We start from the raw sequence: 23,496 nt of genomic DNA, 5'->3' as shown, positions 1-23,496 counted from the left end.
GATGCTCGTGTGATGCAGAAACTTTCATGTACATTGATCCAAGGCAAGCTGTGATTATTGATCCCGTAACCAGTAATAGTGTTCATATAAGGACTTTGGAACAGAATGAAATCTAACATTTGATTATACCACACACCAACAGTCTTGGACAGAATCTGCAGCTTCCCGATTAAAGGACAATGTCAATAAATCAAATTATGGTCCGATTGTCAGCAGAGAAGCAGTGCACAAATGCAAGGTCTATATTCTGTTTGTGCTTTCAGATGCTCTGCGGGAGGAAGTGTAATACATTTTTAACAGATGCAAAAGAGTTAAGAATATGTTTATTCCTAGAGCAGCGGCACTGTGAATGAAAACACTCCTGTTATGTAATGCGAGGCAGTAGAAGTCTGCAAACTGATGAATTCATTTATTTGATGAGAAAGGATGCTAGTTGGAGATCAAAGATGAACACAATGTGTTTTCTTGAATGAGTTAAACCATGAAGGACATGTTTTTAATGAAATGCTTTGAGATAAAACATAAAAATCAGTTCAATTAACTTGATAAAAATGATTATTTATGTCCCGAGGACTCAAACGACTACAGATGTTGACATGCCAAGCTGATATATATAAATAAATAGATAGAACTTTGTTCTCCCTACAGCTATATCCGCTGTTACTACTTTGCGGTGAAGACATTGATTACCATCGGAGGACTTCCTGACCCCACCACCGTCTTTGAGATCTGCTTCCAGCTCATCAACTACTTTGTTGGGGTCTTTGCCTTTTCGATCATGATCGGGCAGGTCGGTCATTTATAGTGATTATGATATCAATAAGGTAAAAAAGTATGATTATAGCATGATTACAGCGTGAGGACAGTGTGATTGCAGTATATGAGATAAAATAACTCTTTATAACAAAACAATTGAAACTTGACAGGCAGATGAAAAGTTAGTACAAAATGTTAACCATACTTTGGTATTTCATTTTGTCTCTTAAGATATCATTAAATTTGTTTTTCTTTTTACAAAATGTAGCATAACACTGGCAAAGAGGAAGATCTTTGGTAGATAATAACAGAAAATATCTTTTGAAAAATCACACCCTTTGAACTTAAAAGGCAATCTGGTTTGAATTTACATGAAAAACTATTACTTGCACAAGCTATTTAGCCGCTGCTGATCAATAGAGAAAGAGCCTTTTTGTCCTTAATTACCCTCATTGATTTATCTCAGATGAGAGATGTGGTCGGAGCTGCGACCGCTGGAGAGAACTACTACCGAGCCTGCATGGATAGCACCATCCAGTACATGAACTCCTACCACATCCCCGGACAGGTCCAGAACCGCATCAAGACCTGGTACGACTACACCTGGAAGATCCAGGGCATGCTGGGTAAGAGGGCTTCTCCGCTTCTGTACAGGTGTAGCCATACAGGCAGCGGGTGAGAAGGTGTATAATCACAATTGAAATCTAGCAAAAATGACAGCTAATGACAGCTGTTTCTGGGCTTTCAACAGATCGTCTTTAGTTATTGTGTATTTAATATAATTGATTGGGTTATGTTGTTATTAGTTTTCTAATATTGAGAGTAGTAAGCCAGGTGCATGGCAGGACAACCACCATCCACAAAGTGGGGAGGGAAAGTACAAAGACTTCAGGAAAGGAGCAAAGCGGGTAATGTTGTTTTATGATGACAATAATAGTAATGTGATTAATATCTAACATAATACAGATGTTAAAAGCAGCATCAGTTGTCAGCAGGTCTATGGCAGGAACAGGGTCCAGATAGAACCAGATACAGAGATAGACAGATACTCAGTGTGTCCTAAGAAGTCCTCCAGCAGTCTAGGCCTAGAGCAGCTTAACTAAGGGCTGGTCCAGGCTGACCTGAGCCAGCTCTAACTATAAGTTTTAAGCTTTATCTTAAATGAGCCGACTGAATCTGCCCCCCGGACTGAAAGTAGAAGCTGGTTCCACTAAAGAGGAGCTTGATAACTGAAGGCTCTGGCCCCCATCCTACTTTTAAAGCTAATACAGGAGTAATCTGATCCCTTTTCTTGGGGAGTTTAAGATGCTAATTTGATACTGAAACATTAATACAACTAGAGCTGCAACTAACGATTATTTTAATAATCGATTCATCTGTCGATTATTTGTTCGATTAATCGATGAATCGGATAAAAAAATAAAAAATGTAAAAACATTAATTTCCAACCCTTTATTGAAAAATAGAACTGACTGTGCACTTTCTAAATATGTTTTGTTTTAAACAGATTGCTCCTTGAACATCCCTAAGTAAGCAAATAAAATGGACTAACACAAAAAACATACACACATCGCATGATGTATACTTTACAGCCGCCAAATTAAATATATTAGGCACAAAATCATGAATCATTGCCGTGGTGCTCCCGTGCCAGGCCATGTCGCTTTTTACAATGAGACATGTAAACCCTCCCGAATTTCAAAGCCCCTCCCGAAAATATCCCGGACCGACCTTTCTCCTGATTTCCACCCGGACAACAATATTGCTGCACCACCCGTCACTGGGCGCGCTGTTTCTGACCGAACAATAATAAAGGTTACACCTTGAAGTCGAGCGTGGCGATTAGAACGTAAAACTACTGGCGCTGCAAAGAAAACCGCAGCCACCCCCCCGTTGCCCGCTAGGACCCGCACCCCCCATTTCAGTGTGAAATACCTGGGAGGATTTAGGTCACATTGGTTTCTCTGCCTCCGCATGTTTCAGAACAGTATTACGGGTCTCTCCGATGGTCTTTCCTTTACCTCAGCTCTGCTCTTTTTTATTTATTTTTCTTAGCAACGCTCTGCTGGGCGGAGCTTTTTTTCTTCTGTTCTGCTGCGCGAGCGCTCAACTTTTTTTTCTCAGCTCTGCGCGGCGCGCGCAACTTTCTTTTAATACTCAAACATAATAGTCGCGCGACACAACGAATCGATAATGAAATTCGTTGCCAACGCTTTTAATAATCGATTTTAATCGATTTCATCGATTCGTTGTTGCAGCCCTAAATACAACTTAGGTAATGTTTTAATTTTGCTTTTTGCTAAAATGCTTTTGTTTTGAGATTTTGCCCATGTATTTCTGTTTGTTTTTTGTTAAGATTAGTGACCTAAATATCAACATGCATTTATTACATTTCTATTTGCAGAGTAAATATTAACACTACATCAAAATACTTACGTACTTCATATTCATCTACAGCCACTCAGAGAGGTCCCTGAATGTCTCGCGGTGTGTTCGGGTACACAGAGCTTTGTGATATTTATTCTGCAGATGAACAGGAGCTTCTGGTGCAGCTTCCCGCTAAGATGAGGCTGGACATGGCTGTAGACGTCAACTACTCCATCGTCAGCAAAGTTGCCTTGTTTCAGGTACTAAACAACTATATAATGTACAATGTATACACGTAAACATCTTCATATGACAAACATATGACTACATAACATGAACATGACCCATCTATGAACAGGGCCCAGTTACTCGTACGTGTTTCAACTAAGTCAATCAAATGTCCTCTTAGCCAGCTCAAATTAACCAGATGATTGAAGTCAGGCTGTCTTGGTTCTTCAAAGGCTGGTCGCCTCTCAGTCTCATTCATTTGAACCACATCTCAGCCATCAGGATAATTGCATGTGTGCGATCACCGATCTCACTAACCATGATTCTCTAACAGTACAACGGCAAATAAACTCAAAGGAAGTTCAAGACCATAATATGTGTATTTGAATAATTTCTGTCGTAGGAATTGAACGTATTGTACATCTTTTACATTGTTCATTCTGTACATCCATCTCGGGGGAAGTATCCTCCTCCGTATGTATATATACAGTGAGGAAAATAAGTATTTGAACACCCTGCTATTTTGCAGGTTCTCCCACTTGGAAATCATGGAGGATTTCCAGGATGGATGGATACAAATAAATAGTTAAAAAATCAAACATTGTTGTTTTTAGATTATGTCTCTCACAGTGGACATGCACCTACGATGACAATTTCAGACCCCTCCATGATTTCTAAGTGGGAGAACTTGCAAAATGGCAGGGTGTTCAAATACTTATTTTCCTCACTGTATGTTTGTGTAGATGACCATATAGAACTAGGAGTTGAAGTACGTGTGTATGTTTATGTGTATGGGTGAATGAGTATACAGTGGCTATGGAAAGAATTCAGACCCCTTTACATTTTTCACTCTTTGTGTCATTGCAGCCATTTGCTAAAATCAAAAAAGTTCCTTTTATAGACCAGAGAATCTTATTTTTCATAGTCTGGGAGTCCTTCATGTGTTTTTTGGCAAACTATGCAGGTTTTCATATGTCTTGCACAGAGGAGAGGCTTCCGTCGGGCCACTCTGCCATAAAGCCCCGACTGGTGGAGGGCTGCAGTAATAGTTGACTTTGTGGAACTTTCTCCCATCTCTCTACAGCATCTCTGGAGCTCAGCCACAGTGAGCTTTGGGTTCTTCTTTACCTCTCTCACCAAGGCTCTTCTCCCACAATTGCTCAGTTTGGCTGGATTGCCAGGTCTAAGGAAGAGTTCTGGTCATCCTCAACTTCTTCCATTTAAGGAGGCCACTGAGCTCTCTTAGGAACCTTGAGAGCTGCAGAAATTTTGTAACCGTGGTCAGATCTGTGCCTTGTCACTATTCTGTCTGTGATCTCCTTGGGAAGTTCCTTCAACCTCAAGATTCTTATTTTTCATTACATGTCATTTAGCTACATTGCATTTTAACCCATGGCTTACTTTCGTCCTTTGAATTTGCAATCAGGGGTTAGGTGTCTTGCTCAGGGACACTTCGACATGGCACATGCGGCAGCTGGGATTCGAACCGCCAACCTTGCGGCTCACAGCACATCACACTACTCCAAGCGCCACCATTTGCTCTGACGAGCAAATCTCTACATTTCTGTTTCTTTCTGTCAAAATGGGGTGCTGAGTGTACATTAATGAGAAATAAAATGAACTTTTTTGATTTTAGCAAATGGCTGCTATGCAAAGTGAAAAATGTAAAGGCTTCTGAATACTTTCCATGCCCACTGTATATATATTATTCATCATTGTAGTCTCTTCATCCCAGGAGAAGAATCCTTCTCTGGGTTCTCACTAAGGTTGCTTCTTTTTTTCGCCATCGAATGGTTTGTCATTTTTTAGGGAGTTTTTCCTGTGCCTGTTTGAGGTTTTTGGAACAGAGAATGTTGCATGTTACAGCGCAGCGGACAAGAAGCAGGGCAAATATTTCAGAAAAGTTAAATGCGTAAGTCTTAGTAAAATAGGCTAATTTTAAGTGCCTCACACTGTGAGACAGTGTGTGAGACAGTCCACGGGACAGTCAATGCTTGGCTGCGGCGTGCAGTGTTCACCACGTAGGGCTCAAGAAGGTTTTCCATAAATACAGAGAATCTCTTAAAATAGCAGCCATAAAGTTAAACAGCATCTTTCTGTCTCTCAGGGCTGTGACAGACAGATGGTGTTCGACCTGCTGACGAGGCTCAAGTCAGTTGTTTACCTGCCCGGTGATTTTGTCTGTAAGAAGGTGAGCAACACACCCGTGAATGTGCGTGCGTGTGTGTGTGTCTGCACACTATATTTTATTGGTTTATTATATTGTGAGTGTACCCTTTGGCATCTTTACCCTGGTGCTGTTCTTAATAAATCGTTCAAATGTGTGTATGTGGTTGTGTGTACCTGTGTCTGTTTGTGTGTGTTGCAGGGGGAGATCGGCAGGGAGATGTACATCATTAAACAGGGGGAGGTTCAGGTGGTCGGCGGTCCAGACCTGCAGACGGTGTTTGTTACCATCAGATCTGGTTCTGTGTTTGGAGAGATCAGGTCAGAGCTGTTTATGTTGTTTAATGAGTGCGTGTTGGTTCTTGAACCAGCAGGTGGCTTCATTCCCACTGGAACATGTAACCAGAGCCTCTCGTTAAAGGTTGTGGTTAGTTAATTTGAACCCGATGTCAGTCATCAGTATAATCGCCCTGCGTCAGAAGGCAGAAGAGTCGATCATCAAAACCGGGATTTTTTAACAGTACAACAGCAAATAAACTCAAAGGAAGATGATCAGGAGATGATGATGAACGCATATGAGGAGATAATATGTGTATATGAATAATTTCTGACTGTCTTCCACCCAAATTTGCGATATTGTGCTATACAAAATTAAATTAAATGAATCATATAATCATGGCAAAAACTGACAGCGCCCCCTGCTAGGTCTACAAGCCCGACAAAGTATCGCAGACAACTTAACGTTAAATGCAAAGTAGAAGGGGAAGTTTGACATAGAAAGCGCAATGCTAAGAAAGTAGAAAAAACAACTCTTCAGTTAGGTAAAGACGTGGAGCGGCTGAGATTCAACCATTACCAACAAAGGCTTTTGTACAAAGTATTGAATAAATATCAGTAAGTGTGTGCAATACTTATTCCCTGTGTCATTTCACATTATTACACATAACTTTATTCCTGAACTTCTTTGTTTTGGTTCATTGTATGTATGTATTACTTGGGTTGTTACCAACATCTGGTGAAATGTCACGTCAATAGCTCCTTTGGAAATATATTTACTGAGAAAAATGTGTTCAATACTTATTTCACCCGCTGGATATATATATAAAAAGCCCCACAAAACATCACACAATTAATTATTTTGGATCCAGCTCCTGGTTGTGTGTCCTGTGTTGGTCGCAGCTGGGTAGCGAACTTTAACACGGTGACGTGACGGAGTCTGCACGTTATTATTATTATTGTAATTACTAGAGACTACAGGAGTGGCGTTACCTAGGTGTGTTCGGTGTTCCCTATTATCTTTCATTATTCTTTTCTGACCAGTGCTTCATGTCCCTTTCTCACGTACCTGTCGGTGCTGTATTCTGCCCCCATCGATTTAAAAAGTGAGCATGGGAACATTAGCACAAAGCTAACTAGCTAGCCAAACACACCTGTGTAGCATCTCTACAGAAGCTTCGTATGTGCGGGTTTCCTTTCACGCCGGTCTGTTGTCGAATTGTGAGGTCGGGCTGATCTCCAGCTGTTTAACCTCTAGTTTCACTGAATTCGTCTCTTAAACAGGTTTTGGAGGGGAGAATGTACCGAGTTCAGGTCCCATCTTCTTGGACAAATAGTGGCTGTGCTCGTCATTGTTATGTTGTTTAAATGGTGCCTCTCGAGACTCTGACAAGAGCGCAGCGTAAGGCTGACCCAAAGCTTAATGTATTTTAGGACACTAAAATGATATTATGTCAGTCACTTATCTTTATCAGTGATTAGCTAAACTGCTTCTTAGACCTGCCTTTTGGACCCGGCCCGAGCCCAGCTGAGAAATGCGGAGAGGATATTCCATTAGATGTCAGGGACTTACAATACATACATTTCAACCACAAAGAAACAAACTCAGAAGAAAAAGAAAGTCAAATAAGCCGTTTCAAAACATGTTACAGATAAGATCCATTATGAGTCCAGTTTAAGGTCTACAGTGTGTTAGTGTTTAGTAAGAAGAGGTGTGTCTTCAGTGTGAAGATGTGAAGGCTCTCTGTGGTCCTGATGTCATCACAGAGCTCCTTCCACTATCTAGGAGCAGGACAGCAAAGAGTGGAGATCTAGTCCAGTGTTTTGCTCTCAGTGAGGAACAAGCAGCTTGATGTTGGGATGGATGGAGACTGGACTTGAGGGAGTTTCTTCAGGAGTGGGTTAACTTGTATCCTTCAGAGAGTTGGGAAAACAGCCACATAACAGAGCTTTGTTAAGGAGACAGGTGAGGAAAGGAAGAAGGTCAGTAGCAATAGATTGTAGAAAATGGGATGGGGTAAAGAGGGCAGGTGGCCGAACGGCAGAGGTGTCAAAAGTATTCACATTGGTTTAAAAATACGTTTGTAGAAGTTGAAGTATCAACTCATACTTTTTACTTGAGAAAAGTATAAAAGTACTGGTTTCAAAACTACTTTAAGTATAAAAGTAAAAGTAATGTAAGGGAAAAAATGTCTCTTAAGGACAAACTATAACAAAAGATAAACTGTAAATGTGTAACCTTGCTCACAGAACATGTCAGTCCGTTGGGAAGCCTTCAGATCACGTGACATGCCGTTCGCATGATGGGAACATGGCGATATTCAGAGAGGGACAAACATCTCTATGACTTTGTTCAAAAGTCCTCTTTATCTTTTAGTTTCGACAGTCTCTTTGTCTCATTAGACATTATTGGTTGGGGTCAGTCGTCTTTGGTTGGTCCGATTCAGACTTTTCAGTCTTAAAGGATGTGCACTTGATGTTCGCTACTATGGGGTGTGAGGACATGTGATGAAACGATTACATTGGTGATATACAGACATTAATTACACATGCTCAAACTGAGCAAAAACATGAGCAGCTCAACCGGGGTTTATGAGGGATTGGCAATCCGAGAGGAGGCGCAGCTCGTCGCTGTCGCCTCCCCATATTTGGACAGGAAAATACACAAATTCAGCGATATTGCCCATAATGATCCTATGATTGATTGGAATCTAATAATTACACTTCTATCACAGATCAGTGGACATATATATATTTTTTATAATTTTTCTTTACATGTCATGATGACAGTGCCTCCCCTGCCTGTCACTGCACCCCCTGTGACTCGCGCTCGACCAATCAGAACGCTGGATTTCATTTTCTTATAATGGACTTACAATAGTACAGCCTCTCCTACCTTATTGCTTTAATACAGAATCCCTTAGTGTTCATTTCTAAAGCGTCACTGTACGGTGTGGGTGCGTGGGGGTTACAGACAAGGCACAGGACCTCAGGGTGGCGGGTTTCAAATACTTTATTTTTTGCTCTGCCACAATGCGCCGGTATCCCGCTCGCTCGTTCGGGGTCGCACCTCCTCGCTCGCCCGCCTCACTGTTATTATAGGGGCGAGAGGACACACGTTAATTCAACCCAGCTGGTTGTCAAGTGTTCGCACCTGGCACTGTTCCCCGAGCCACTCCCCCTCTCTCTCCCTCTGCAGCCGAGCCAAAACCACGCCCGCCACCACAGTCACATTAAGACAAAACTTTATATAACTTCATTTAACACGCTGTGCTACTTGCAGGCCGCTGTGTTGTGTCAGATCATCAATAAAGTTGATGAAACATTATAAAAACACCTGGAAAGCATATTGTGTTGTTCCTAAAGTACTCCTCCTTCTAAATGGTCATCTACACATAAATATATACACATACATATGATAAAACGAGCCTATACATTTAAACACCTGCATGCATTTAACTTGTCTGCAATACTTTGCCGGGCTTGTAGCCCTCGCAGTAGGGGCGGTGTCAGTTTTTGCCATGATTATTTGATTTCAATTAATTTTATTTGCCTAAATTTGTAAAAAACTCTTTGATCAGGAGAAAAAAAGGAAAGAAACCTTAGTGAGGACCCAGAGGAGGATTCCTCTCCCAGGATGGTAGTAGACACTTTTTTTTTGAGGAGTGACGGCTCTTTCTCTGTCAGTCTGCTGGCAGGAGGGGGGGGGAACCGACGGACCGCCAATGTGAAGGTGCACGGATTTGCCAACCTGTTCATCCTGGATAAGAAAGACTTGGCAGAAATCTTGGTGAACTACCCAGAGTCCCAGAAGCTCCTCCGCAAGAAAGCCAAGTAAGACCGAGTCCTGTCCCACTGGTTCTGACTGCCTAACCTCTCATTGGATACCTTGGGCCTCATGTACGTACATTTGTAAACATAGCGTTATCAGCGCCACGGAAAACGCACAGGTAGCGCTTGCTGTGATACTTTTTTGTTTTTGTCGTATTTACAAATCCTGCCGTTTATCAGGTAACCAGCGCCTTTCTCCGCCCACTATGCCGCACATTGCTGATCATGGATCAGCCAAAGCCAAAAGTCAAAACTACTACTGGAATGGAATGTCAACGCTGAATGGGAGATGCAATGTCATATTTGATTTCTTCCCGTATCTGTGATGTTGTGTTGTGGAATAATTAATTCATAGTTTATACTATTTTCCAATTATTCTCTAACTCACTGAACTTATCTAGAAAGAAAGACACTAACAAGGTGAACAGGGGTGTTTCTAGCAGTGTTGGGAAAGTTCACTTTCTACACGAACTAGTTCAAAGTTCAGTTCACAAATTTTAAAATGAACTAGTTCAGTTCATAGTTCCACATTTAAATATTTGAACTAAGTTCACAGTTCCAACTAGTTCAGTTCTTTTTTTCCATATGTTGCTGCAAGCTATTATTATTCAAAATTATTGCCACAGCCCAGAACCACAGACAGTAATTATTTCATCAGTTTTAACACTGAAGCTATGCATCAGATTTCATCTTCATATCTAATTTTGAATCCTTATCCAACCAGGGTTCACATTAGCATTGAGGGGATTGTTGCTTTAATGTTGCTGTCCATTCACTCCACACTAGCAGCAGCTGCAGCGTTCACCCCTACAGTACATTCTCAAACACATGCTGCTTGAATGCTCATTTTTAAATAAGGAATAAAAACACAATAGTTATCATTAAGGTGCAAATGTTTGCAAAGAAAGGTCAGATTCCTCCCATCCTCACTGACCTTGTCAGTAACTTCATAAAACTCATTATTATACGCTGTCTCTTTGCTACACGCAGCTGTCGCCTCCATGCATTTCTTTTTTTTTGATGACGCATGCGCGGTGCGACGCTGGAGGCTGGTGTTGCCAGATCGGGTGTTTTTTCCGCTACTTATTAAGGCGCGTTTGCGGTGTGTTTTCTATAGAAATCTGGCAACCTTTTTGAACGATGTTAACCTGAAAGAACGCGCCGTTCATAGACACCAGAATGAACGAGTTCACCGTAACGTTCATCGGGCATTAATACAGTACGTTCAGTTCACCTTCGCCCAAAATATGAACGAAATTCGTTCAATGAAAAATTTGTGAACTGAACTTTGAAATAGTTCATGTAGAAAGTGATCTTTCCCAACACTGGGACACAAGACATAAAATTCTTCATGGCCTGGCATCATGAACTTCTTACGTTTGTTGATGTCAATGTGAGCTTTTTTTTCGTCCTTTGATCTTTTCTGAGGACTTTTGAGAGGGACGTGATTACTCTGTGGGTATAAAGTAAAAATCATGTAACTTCCAGTTGCAGTTAGGTGGGGCTGGATTATTGGAACATTCATTTGGACATGGATTGGACATGGCAGGAAATCCAATCAAGCATATTTTGATGCCATGGTTGATTTTGTAGAGCATGTGTGCCAATTTTCAAGTCAAGACGAAAAAGATTTGCCCATTAATAGTTCTAGGGGGCGCTATAGGGGCATTTCTTTTTACCCAAATGTAAGACCCCAAAAATATCAAATATTTCACCTGGGTTGATATGCATGTGATATTTAACAATTTTTGCGACACCATAAAGCCCCCCAGAAGAAAAAAAATACAATAGGCTCCTGATATCTCCTTCGTCTCCATAATCCCTGCCCTTCTGTCTCCTCCTCCTCCGGTCATGTGATATCTGGTGCTTTCTGCCCAGGAATACAATGAGCTCAGTAATCTGCTGTACCTGGTGGTGCAGACAGGACGAGAAGGATCAGCAAGCGGATAAGAGGACTGATCTGCTTGCTGATCCTTCTGCTGAGGGTCAGATGATGGTGCTGCAGCTGACTGGATGGATGAGTTGCTGTGTGTGTTGGTACGAGTTGTGGGTTCTGTTATTGCGGTCAGAACCAGCACCTCCGTACTCCTGTTCAGACTCGTCTTGTTGTGTCTCTGTGTTTGTGCAGGACCATGTTGACCAAGGACCAGAAGACAGAAGAGAAAGTCGGAGCCAAAGAGGCTGTGCAGGTTATTCCACCGAGACCAGACACACCTGAGATGTTCAAGGCGGCTCTGAAGGTCTCACAACAGGCGGGACTAGAAGGAGCCTTCACCCAGCTGAGGAGGACCTACCAATCATCTGAGAGCACAGACAGACAGGTGAGACACCTCCTGTTCATCCGTCTGATACAAGTTTTGTCTCAACTTGTCTCTGTCTGGCAGATCAACAAATCCTTTACTTTTTTTAGTTGATCTCACAGATATGTTAAATAAGGAGACCATTGATACGCATTGTGCTTGCTGAGTATTAGAAGGAAGGAATTTGTTTCTTCAATTCATTTTATTTTGTATAGCCCAAAATTCAGTCAGGTTGTTTGTATTTATTTTATCCATTTCCTTTCGGATGCTCGCAGAGTGGCTCTTACGGGCACGCAGCGGTTCAGACAACCACCGAGTCGGAAGGGATCTGCCGGTCCGTCGAGTCTTAAGAGGACAGAGAGAGTCGAGAGAAGAGGACAGAGTTGTTAGGAGAGTCTCTGCGGCAACGTTCGGGTGTAAGAGTGAGAAAGAGTCTGTTGAGGGGAGAACAGAGGAGGCCAGATGTGGAAGATGTAGTCAAGGTGATTGGCAGCTTTGTGAGTAGGAGGAGAGGGATTGAGTGACAGAGCAAAAGAAGAGAGTAGGAGTAAGAGGTCAGATGACTTCTCTGTCTGGATGTTGAGGTCTCCTAGAAGGATTAGCGGAGGGCCATTTTCAGGGAAGTTGGACAGGAGAATGTCCAGTTCTTCCAGGAATTGACCCAAAAAGCCTGGCGGACGGTAGAGGACAACAATGTTTAATTGTACCCACTGAGTAACCGTCACCGCATGGAACTCAAAGAATAGTAGGGTGGACGGTGGAAGAGGGAGAGGAGAGAGGATCCATTTGGGTGATATGAGTAAACCTCACTTCACAGTAAGAGGAGCCAGTGCAGAGAAGCTAATATGGGAGTCAAATGATCACTTTTCTTAGTTCGGAATGAAAAGAAGGAGGGAAAGAAGAACAGAGGGAAGGAAGGAATAACAGATCCAGCTCTAATGTCTACTTCCCTCCATCTCCTCCTTCCCCATAGGATCCTCCCCCCACCTATCAGGCCCCGCCCCCCTCCCCGATGCACCGCCGCTCCCCAGTTCCTCCCCTCACCGCGGCTACCGACGACGACGACGCCGTGTCGGAGAGCGCCGACAGTTCAGTGCTCATTAGGATGACGCCTCGGCAGCGAGGGGAGGAGCTGCTCACTGTGGAGGTCACGCCCGGAGGGGAGTGAAGACCCTGCTGCTTCCCAGAATGCATTTCAGCAACCTCAGAAAAGACACCAGGGTTTCAGGTGGAGGGGACAACAAATTCCAGTACATTCTCTGTGTCAAGAGAAACCTCTCTAATGTTCTCAGGTTTCTTCTTATGTTGGAGATCCTCACTGTGTTCCACCTCCTGCATGATCTTTTTTTATGTTTTATTTCCAAAATTCAAGTGAATATAAATGTAGATATAAGAGCAAAAACAAGAAAGAAGTGAACACTAATACTTAAACTCTTACAAAACTGCAATTAGAATTTCTTTTACGCACTTTTTGAAACATTTTATAGAGGGACATTTTTTGTTGGTGGGATAAATCATCCCATATTTTGGTTCCCTTAAATCTAATAGAAAATTGACCTCTGCTAGTCGGTAATTTAGGAGGATGAAGATGTCAAGATTGATAGGTTGAGTATGAGTGAAACTTAATTTAACTTTGAAGTAGGTCTTGCAATGATTAGGAATATTTCCTTCACCAAAAAGTATTGTATAAATAAAAATGGAAGTTAAAGAAATACTAATGTCATTAATAGTAAGAATCTACAGTTTCTTAAAAATAGGAGTAGCTGAGATGTGCTGAATGTGTTCAAAACGTTTCTGGAGAAGTAGGAAAAGTACAAAACTATATATTATAACATGAAAGATAAGGAAAAAATATACTGTAGTAAAGATAAAGGAGACAGTTTGCAGAGACAAGATGTCTAACCTTCCTTATAGATAGATCATTTTTGCTTTATCATTTTTGTCAATATCTTTACCCAAACCCAACTTCAGCTTTCCTCAATAATAATTCCTAAAAATGTTGTAGATGACATTAAGGTTCAATTGTCATTTTCATTAAATCCTTCAAGAATGATATTTTACCACTGAAAATAATAAGATTTGTTTTTTTGCTATTCAACAGTAGCTTATTTAATTTGAACCATAACTTTAGGCAGTAATTTCAACATTGTCTTCCAAATTTTGTCTTTTGGGGCAATATCTTTGCAGCACCTGAATTCATGATTTCCACTTACAAGAAATGTTACACTGAAATACATCTTTGCAGATCTAATTGTATGGGTTTAATTATTTCTACAGGATTTAGGAGTTGAATGATATTTTTTATTACAGTTTGTCTTTCTCCAGTAGCTTCCCTAAATGAAACTTCAAATTGGAAACACACTCATTGAAACACAAAGGTTAAAAACGTTCATGACCTTTTCTGCAACTCATGCCACTCACTGTGGCAGAGAAACATAAATAATACAACTGGTTTCACCATGAAAGGAGAAATTAGAAAATGGAAATCTAGGCTCGGTCCATTTACCAGTGACTCATATAATTTTGTTGTTGACCCAGATTTCCATACAATGGTACTTGTACAGCGCTTTTCTGGTCTTCTCACCACACTGATGACAGGACCTGCCATACACAGTGGCACCTGCCCATCAGTAACTAACATCACACACTGTAGTCACAGCTAGAGGAGAAATACTGGGATCAATTGCCTTGCCCAAGGACACATTGACATGCAGGTTTGCCTGGGATCAGACCAACAACCCTCTGATTGGAGGACAGCTGCGCTCCCCACTCACCCACAGTCGGTAAAGGGATCAAAAGGTGTAACGGTCGGTCCTTCCAGATTAGATATGTTGTATGTAAACCATTGTATATGAATCAGTGCATCTATACAGATATAAACACATTTTTAGTACTGAATACATTCCTATGTTGGAGACTAAAGAGCCGGACTCTAAACATTGGGTTTTGGGTAAGTGGGTGGACAATAAGTTTATCAAATCTTAAATATGCAATATCACCTCTCTGGAGCTGCCTTCATTGCTAGTGTTTTTTTCTTCTTTGGCAGATAGATTCAGGGAAGTCCTCTTGACAACAATGCCTGAGCCCTTCAAATGTTTAGCTTCATGTAGAGTGGCGCTAGATTAAAATGTTCTTAATCTTGGGGTCTCTAACTGGGTTTTATTCCTCTGTTGATATTCATGATGCAGTCTAGTCTTGATAACGGTTTTACTGCTTGGTGTGTGGAGTAATCAGGGCTTAGTCAAGGTGTTTTCGGGAGGAATGGGTTCCTCCAGCAGGGAGTGCGGAACCCCCACCTCCCCCCGGATAACTATGTGACAGTGGAGGAGGTGTTGCTGGCTGTCGGTGAGCAAGTCAGGCACGATAAGCTGGGCTTTGTCCCCAGGATGATTAAAGCTGTGGTGGTGTTCCTAAAATAGGAGTTTCTTGTGTACAGACTGTTCATCACGGACGGGCTTGTGCAGGTTTCCCCCCAGTGAGCTTCCTCCATGCGGATCGCACAGTCCAGTCTTTCGTCGTTGGTCCCCAATCAAATGTTAGTGAAAGAGCTCCGGAGGTTTGGGAAATTTGCCAGTTATTTGCCGGTCAAAAACAGTTTGAAATGTAGGGATCCCAAACTGTGACATGTTCAGTCTCTGAGGCGCCAGCTGTTCATGTCCCTGGACTCCTCAGACAGAGACGGTGACTACATGGTGTACGGCAGCTCAAGTGCTGAAAGCGTGGAGGCTGGAACACAAGCGCTTCTCCTCTAACTCTAACGCACACCTGGGCAGAAGCGAAGCCCAGAGATGAAGCAGCTGTCAACTGACGGATGACGGACCTGTGATTGAAATGACGGCTTGTGGACCTTTTGTCGATCTGTTGGATAACGAACCTGTGGTCCAAACTACGATTTGGGAGTATAAGTAATCATAATGAAAAAAAGGAAACGTTAATTATGACTGTATATAAGTCACGTCTATACCATGACTCCAGATACGGTTATGTCTCCTCTCTCTTCTCTCTCTCTCTCTGTGTGTGTGTGTGTGTAACTGGGTTCATCATCACACCTGGCGCATCTCCACACCTGCTGGCAATCAGCAAGGCTTAAGAGCCCTGGGTTCCTCTCCACTCATTGCCAGATTATTCCTTGATCACCGCGGCTCTACACTTTCCTTAAACTGAAGAGTTGGTTTTGTATTTTCTGGTTTTTGGTATTTTCTAACCTCTCCGTCCACTGCCATGGACTCCTGTGCAACAGAGGAGCCACCGCCGCTCACATCGCCTTCCTGCATTCATTTACCCCGACTCCATGTCTGCTCCTGGGTCCAGCTTTAACCTAACAATATACATAACAATATTCAGAATATGATATAACTACCATATCTTAACTATTATAAATATCCAATACAAATATCATATAATAATTAAAGCTGCATGCAGCAATGAGCGGGCCTTTTCCTCCCCTTGCAAAGTACAAACACGTGGTCGTAATAAAACAACTTGAAAAGAAAGTAGTTAGTCCAAATGGGTTATGAACCAAGGACCTCCACACGCTATCCAAATTCATACCCATTAGACTACAGACCTTGCTGTATTCAGATATTAGCAGAAAGCGTTTAAATCATTTAAAATGTACCCCATACAGTCAGGGCAGAAAACGAGATGAAGTAGAAGTAGACTTGTATTTAAAAAAAATAATAGAGTGAGAGTTGTTGGAATTGAACCCCAGTCTCCTACTTCATTACCAAAATGAGAGTCGAGGAGATATGGTTGAAGTTATAAGTATTTAACTATTAGGCCACACCCCCAACAAATTCATTGGTAAATAAATTCAAAACAAAATAAGATATCAAAAACCTTTACTTAGTGTTATTAGATATTAACTAAATAATTAATTCCTGAGAAATTTCAGGAGAATCGGAGTTTGGAAAAATGTGTTTTTCACAAAATTCAAAATGGCTGAAAATGTAAATAGGCGCATTTGCATACCATGATTCAAGTAGAATCATTTCAGGTCAATCGGTGATTGGGGTAAAAAGGTAAGCTAAGACGCCAAAATTAAACATGGAAAGGGGGCACTAGAGAGACAGTTTTTCATAATCAAATGCACAACCCCTTTTTCGCACTTCTGATGCACATTCATTATGTTAAGCTAGGCCCAAATCGTTATGTAGTTTATAATGTCGCTCATTAACTTCATCAGTGATTGGCTAACTGCTTCTTAGACCCGCCCCTTTGGGACCCGGCCCGAGCCCAGCTGAGACAAGCGGAGAGGACGTGCAGGAAAAGCATATATTTTGCTTATACATTTGAATTTACAAATATTACTGGGTGTATATAATCCACGTTTCAAAGACACAAATAGTGACTATTTGTAAAATATATTTTTAATGTAAAGAACAACAATTTTTTTAATTATTATTATTATTTTCGCTCATGGTGCCCTCATTGCTCTCTATGGACCAGCCACCACTGATCTTAATACTAATTGTTTGATGACAATGGAACACAAATCAGAGAATCATACTGGCTTCATGCTGCAGATTGTGTGCAGATTACATTACATGTCATTTAGCTGACGCTTTTATCCAAAGCGACATTGCGTTTTTAACCCATGATTTTCGTCAGCAGTTAGGGGCTGGGTGCCTTGCTCAGGGACATGTCCACATGGGGCAGCATGGAGCAGCCAGGGTTCCAACCTTGCAGTTCCCAGCACACTCTCTCTACTCCATGCTCCAAACACATGGTCATGTGAACTATACACACCAATGGCCACTATGATGGTAAACACAGGATTGTGTGGAATGTATTCACCAATGGAAACTCTGAAGGTAACCAGAGAAATACAGGAAATGACTTCTATACGCAGAGGAAGCTCTCATTGTTTTAGCCAAAGAGGAAAGACTGAAGAAACAAGAAAAGGCGGGAAAAGAGAAACAATGCTGAACACAGGATGTTCCATCATCATCATCATCATCTTCATCATCGTCAGTCAGAGGCAGTTAGGGGGAAAAATTTGGCCCAGGAGTTACTGTTAGACCGGCCCACTCAATCATCGCACGTATGGACAAATACCAATACCTTTAACATTATTTTAAATGATTACAAAGAAATTATATATATGTTTTTTATAGCGTTAGGATCCACCATTTGTCTGGATGGACACATGGAATAAAATTATACTGGTATTGTAGCAATCCAAAGTAGGTATAGTTTATATAATTAACTCTGTGCTAGTTTCAGAGGGTTAAACGTCTTACGGAATGAATGGCAGCTAATAAAGACCACAATAAACAATAAAGAGACTGGAACCACAGGGTAGTATGAACTATGTTTAAACAGAACATAGGATCGGGTGTGAATATCAGTGGTATCAGTACTGTTGCATGCTGGGTGTGTGTGTGTGTGTGGGGGGGGGGGGGGGTGTTGAAGGTTCATAACAAAACAAGTCAAGTAACAGAACCTAAACTCACTCAGGCCCAGCTGCATTTCAGCCACATGGTAATAAAAAAACAATATCATGGTTCTTATTTCCTCACTACATGAGTAGTTTCTGCAGCAGCTCACTCATCAATGATGTCACTGTCCAGCATCTGCAAAACATCTGTCTGAGTAGCCATCAGCATTTTGATGCAGGTTTTTTAGCGTGGTCATCGATTGTAAGTGTGAAGTGAATTGTAAGTGACTAGGACTGACGGTATCCCCTATGGGCTGCCTGCTCCTGTTCTCAGTGTGGAGAGAAGAAGAATACATGTGTCAATGAGGAGTTCTGCTAATGGAAGGTCTCACGTGCCCCCTCTGACTGTTGGAACCTCGGTGTGACACCTGACCCCCAACATCACAGCATCAACAGGATCCTGTAGGTCCACGCTCTACAACATCAGGAGAACACGACTCCTTCTCACTCAGAAGGAGGCGCAGGTACTGATCCAGGCTCTTGTCATCTCCTGGACTATTGTAACTGTCTCCTGGCAGGTCTCCCTGCTCCATTCCACCTCTGCAGCTCATCCAGAATGCAGCAGCTCCACTGGTCTTCAACCTTCTTCACTCCTCCTCTCTTCACTGGTTACCCAACCCAGTCTCCAAAAAAAGCGTGAAATGGCTACGTTGGTCCACCGTGATAAACGTAGTCATGTTACGTTTCCCCCCAAAATAACGTTACTATGTTACGTTTCTTTTGGCCCATTCATTTACATTGCTTTGCAAATAGGTCACGTGACTATCAAGTTTCCCGGTAGCGAAAAGAAAAACATGGCGGACGGTCAGCATAATCTCCGTGAAAAACACAATATTTTAAGAAAGCATCAGCATTTGTATGCATTTCGATGGCATTTCTAGCGAGAAGTATGCGTTATTCTTTCATAATCTTCTATCAGAGACTGTAGAAGACCTTCCGTTTATTCGTTTCTGCGAAGATTTGAGTGTCTCTTTGAGAAAGCGTGGCTACGCAACGCCTTTAACGGCGCATTATTAAAAAAACACTTCCAGTGGGGGCGTTACCGTAAAGAAGCGTTCAGCCTTAAAGCCACTAATCGCCAAACAAAACAAACTCAAAGCACTCGAATCACATTATGACTTTTTAAACATAAATTCCGTTATTTTTATGAGTTTTCAATGAAAGAATGCATCATTTCCGGGGGTAGGCATGGCCGGGACATCCCGAATTATGGGCAATTTTGATTTGTCCAGCTTTTTGACAGCTCCAGTCCCGACTTCCAATCACAGCCTCCTAAATCAATGACGCGCCTAAAACTCTCGGATCGAACATTACGTCTTGTTTACATGGGAAAGGGGGGCGGGGCTTCGCCCTCAGAGCGGAGCGTCATTTCTCGCTCCACACGTCTCCTCTTTTTACTGGCCAGGAAAACGGGCGATCTATCCCACGTGGGTCTGGCTCCATTCCATTGGCTCTGACGAATCCATAGAGAGGCGGGACTTATAATTTGCCCGGCAAACGGAGAGATTTGAGCTGCATTGCTTCCACTGTGCGTGAAGTGGCCGTGAGGCCTCCACTAAAGTCTCTCTCTATTTGTTCTGCTTTACTCAATAAAAGTAAAACCTTTACAGATATACTGTCCACACACTAGGCTAACATAATGGAGACTTCCAGGCTTCGTCCTTTATGTTTTATGGGGATAAAGCCCCTGTAAGTAGTTTTTTCCCAAGCAAATCTGAGTTTCTTCTTTTTTTGTGTGTCCCATACAAATATCAAAATATATATACTGATTTTCACATCCAAACACACTCACTTATGTTCCCTTTTATCATGACAACAAGAAATTTCAAGATATACCTTTTGCTTTCATAAATATGACAGTTTTAGTGTGTAAATGCCCAGCAGTGTACGGTCCGAGGGCCCCTATCGGGCCACTTGTTAGATGGGTTTGATGGGTTACCGACTAAAATATATGCCCCCACCCCCTAACTTGATTTAGGTCTGTTGCCTCAGGGTAACTTGTAAATATAATAAGTCAAACAAGCAATGTAAGCATTAAGAAAGTAGTGCATTTTGAGCACATTAACCACAAATGGATTCAAACATAAATTCAAAAATATTAAACAAAGAAATGAAATGACCAACACTGTATGTACAAAATCCACATACAAAACATGTAAACTTAAAGGGCTTGTTTGTGTCAAATTTTATGGCATACACATTCAACTGGCCTACAATAACCTGAAGAATGTCTTAAAATACTGAAGGGGGGGACATGATATCATTAGAAATGTTATGCCAGAGGGAGCACAGAATGTATTGTGGGGTGTTCAACAAGGAGGATTTTCAACCTCTACTATGTCTCCATCCTCATCTTGATCGACAGACTCACTGTCACTATCATCAGACATGCGTTATCCTAGTTTTTGTGTGTAAATGCAATTTCCAGCATGAGACCTAAAAAACGCCTACAGGAATAAAAGGGTTAAACCAGATACAACTTGCTTGTTTGACTTATTTGACTTATTATATTTACAACTTGCCCTGAGGCAGTTAGGGGGTGGGGGCATAAATTTTAGTCAGTAACCCATCCAACCCATCTTAAAACTCAGTCGAAGGAGTCTAACGCCGGAGTCACAGGGTGCAACAAAACTCTGTAGTGAAAAAAGTGAAGGCCGAGGCATGCTGGGTGAGGTGCGATCCCGGCCCTTTTGGGACAGTGTTGTGCCTGAACGCGTTCATAAACTTGTTGATATTTTGGGCGAACGTGAACTCAACGTACTGTATTAATGCCCGATGAACGTCACTGTTCTCGTTCATTCTGGTGTCTATGAACGGCGCGTTCGTTCAGCTTAACATCGTTCAATGGGGTACCAGATTTCTATAGAAAACACACCATAAACGCGCATTAATAAGTGTAGCAAAGAGGCGGCGTATAATAATTTTAAAGAGTTTATGAAGTTACTGACAAGGTCGGTGAGGATGGGAGGAATCTGACCTTTCTTTGCAAACATTTGCACCTTAATGATTACTGTCCTGTTTTTCTTTTAATAATTCCTTATTTAAAAAAGACCATTTAAGCAGCATGTGTTTGAGAATGTAGTGTAGGGGTAAACTCTGCAACTGCTGCTAGTGTGGAGTGAATAGACAGCAACATAGCATCAAAGAATCATTAGGGAAATGCTGTCCCCTCAATGCTAATGTAAACCCTGGTTGGATAAGGATTCAAATTGGATAAGAAGATTAAATCTGATGCATCGCTTCAGTGTTAAAACTGATAAAATAATTGCTGTCTGTGGTTCTGGGCTGTGGCAATAATTTAAAAAAAAAATAGCTCGCAGCAACGTATGGAAAAAAAGAACTGAACTAGTTCATTTTTTGGAACCGTGAACTTAGTTCAAATATTTTGAATTATGAACTGAACTAGTTCCTTTTTAAAATTTGTAAACTAAACTTTGAACTAGTTAATGTAGAAAGTAAACTTTCCCAACACTGGCTATAGGACCCCGGAAGATGATGAACTATGCCTGGGAAGGGCGAAGCCATGCCGGTACGAGCATGATGTGCAAATTAGTCGTCAGATCAAAGTATAGTAGTGATAGACTAATCGAACCATCTAACAAGTGGCCCGATAGGGGCCCTCGGACCGTACACTGCTGGGCATTTACACACTAAAACTGTCATATTTATGAAAGCAAAAGGTATATCTTGAAATTTCTTGTTGTCATGATAAAAGGGAACATAAGTGAGTGTGTTTGGATGTGAAAATCAGTATATATATTTTGATATTTGTATGGGACACACAAAAAAAGAAGAAACTCAGATTTGCTTGGGAAAAAACTACTTACAGGGGCTTTATCCCCATAAAACATAAAGGACGAAGCCTGGAAGTCTCCATTATGTTAGCCTAGTGTGTGGACAGTATATCTGTAAAGGTTTTACTTTTATTGAGTAAAGCAGAACAAATAGAGAGAGACTTTAGTGGAGGCCTCACGGCCACTTCACGCACAGTGGAAGCAATGCAGCTCAAATCTCTCCGTTTGCCGGGCAAATTATAAGTCCCGCCTCTCTATGGATTCGTCAGAGCCAATGGAATGGAGCCAGACCCACGTGGGATAGATCGCCCGTTTTCCTGGCCAGTAAAAAGAGGAGACGTGTGGAGCGAGAAATGACGCTCCGCTCTGAGGGCGAAGCCCCGCCCCCCTTTCCCATGTAAACAAGACGTAATGTTCGATCCGAGAGTTTTAGGCGCGTCATTGATTTAGGAGGCTGTGATTGGAAGTCGGGACTGGAGCTGTCAAAAAGCTGGACAAATCAAAATTGCCCATAATTCGGGATGTCCCGGCCATGCCTACCCCCGGAAATGATGCATTCTTTCATTGAAAACTCATAAAAATAACGGAATTTATGTTTAAAAAGTCATAATGTGATTCGAGTGCTTTGAGTTTGTTTTGTTTGGCGATTAGTGGCTTTAAGGCTGAACGCTTCTTTACGGTAACGCCCCCACTGGAAGTGTTTTTTTAATAATGCGCCGTTAAAGGCGTTGCGTAGCCACGCTTTCTCAAAGAGACACTCAAATCTTCGCAGAAACGAATAAACGGAAGGTCTTCTACAGTCTCTGATAGAAGATTATGAAAGAATAACGCATACTTCTCGCTAGAAATGCCATCGAAATGCATACAAATGCTGATGCTTTCTTAAAATATTGTGTTTTTCACGGAGATTATGCTGACCGTCCGCCATGTTTTTCTTTTCGCTACCGGGAAACTTGATAGTCACGTGACCTATTTGCAAAGCAATGTAAATGAATGGGCCAAAAGAAACGTAACATAGTAACGTTATTTTGGGGGAAAACGTGACATGACTACGTTTATCACGGTGGACCAACGTAGCCATTTCACGCTTTTTTTGGAGACTGGGTTGGGTTACCAGTGGCTGCCTCATCCAGTTCAAAGCACTGGTTCTCACGTAGCATGCTGTGAATGGATGAGGTCCAGTCTCCATCCAGGACCTGGTGGAACCCTCCATCCCAACATCAAGCTGCTTGTTCCTCACTGAGAGCAAAACACTGGACTAGATCTCCACTCTTTGCTGTCCTGCTTCTAGATGGTGGAAGGAGCTCTGTGATGACATCAGGACCACAGAGAGCCTTCA

The 23,496-nt window shown here is 41.9% G+C and overlaps 1 protein-coding gene across 2 annotated transcripts in view; it reads left to right on the top strand.

The window, feature by feature from the left end:
- The window catches only part of cngb1a (cyclic nucleotide gated channel subunit beta 1a), a 41,098-nt gene extending 25,386 nt beyond the window's left edge, over positions 1-15,712 (top strand). For both annotated transcript variants that reach the window (XM_062561974.1, XM_037453069.2), the window contains exons 24-31: positions 649-790; positions 1,223-1,382; positions 3,286-3,383; positions 5,459-5,542; positions 5,720-5,838; positions 9,481-9,627; positions 11,753-11,945; positions 12,898-15,712. In XM_062561974.1, coding sequence (XP_062417958.1) covers positions 649-790; positions 1,223-1,382; positions 3,286-3,383; positions 5,459-5,542; positions 5,720-5,838; positions 9,481-9,627; positions 11,753-11,945; positions 12,898-13,092 — 1,138 coding nt within the window. In that variant the 3' untranslated portion in view covers positions 13,093-15,712. The remainder of the gene's footprint in view (positions 1-648; positions 791-1,222; positions 1,383-3,285; positions 3,384-5,458; positions 5,543-5,719; positions 5,839-9,480; positions 9,628-11,752; positions 11,946-12,897) is intronic.
- The last annotated feature ends 7,784 nt before the right edge of the window (positions 15,713-23,496 follow it).

Source organism: Pungitius pungitius, chromosome 4, assembly GCF_949316345.1.
Source record: "Pungitius pungitius chromosome 4, fPunPun2.1, whole genome shotgun sequence".
NCBI lineage: Eukaryota > Metazoa > Chordata > Actinopteri > Perciformes > Gasterosteidae > Pungitius > Pungitius pungitius.
This window is presented reverse-complemented; position numbering and strand designations above follow the sequence as displayed.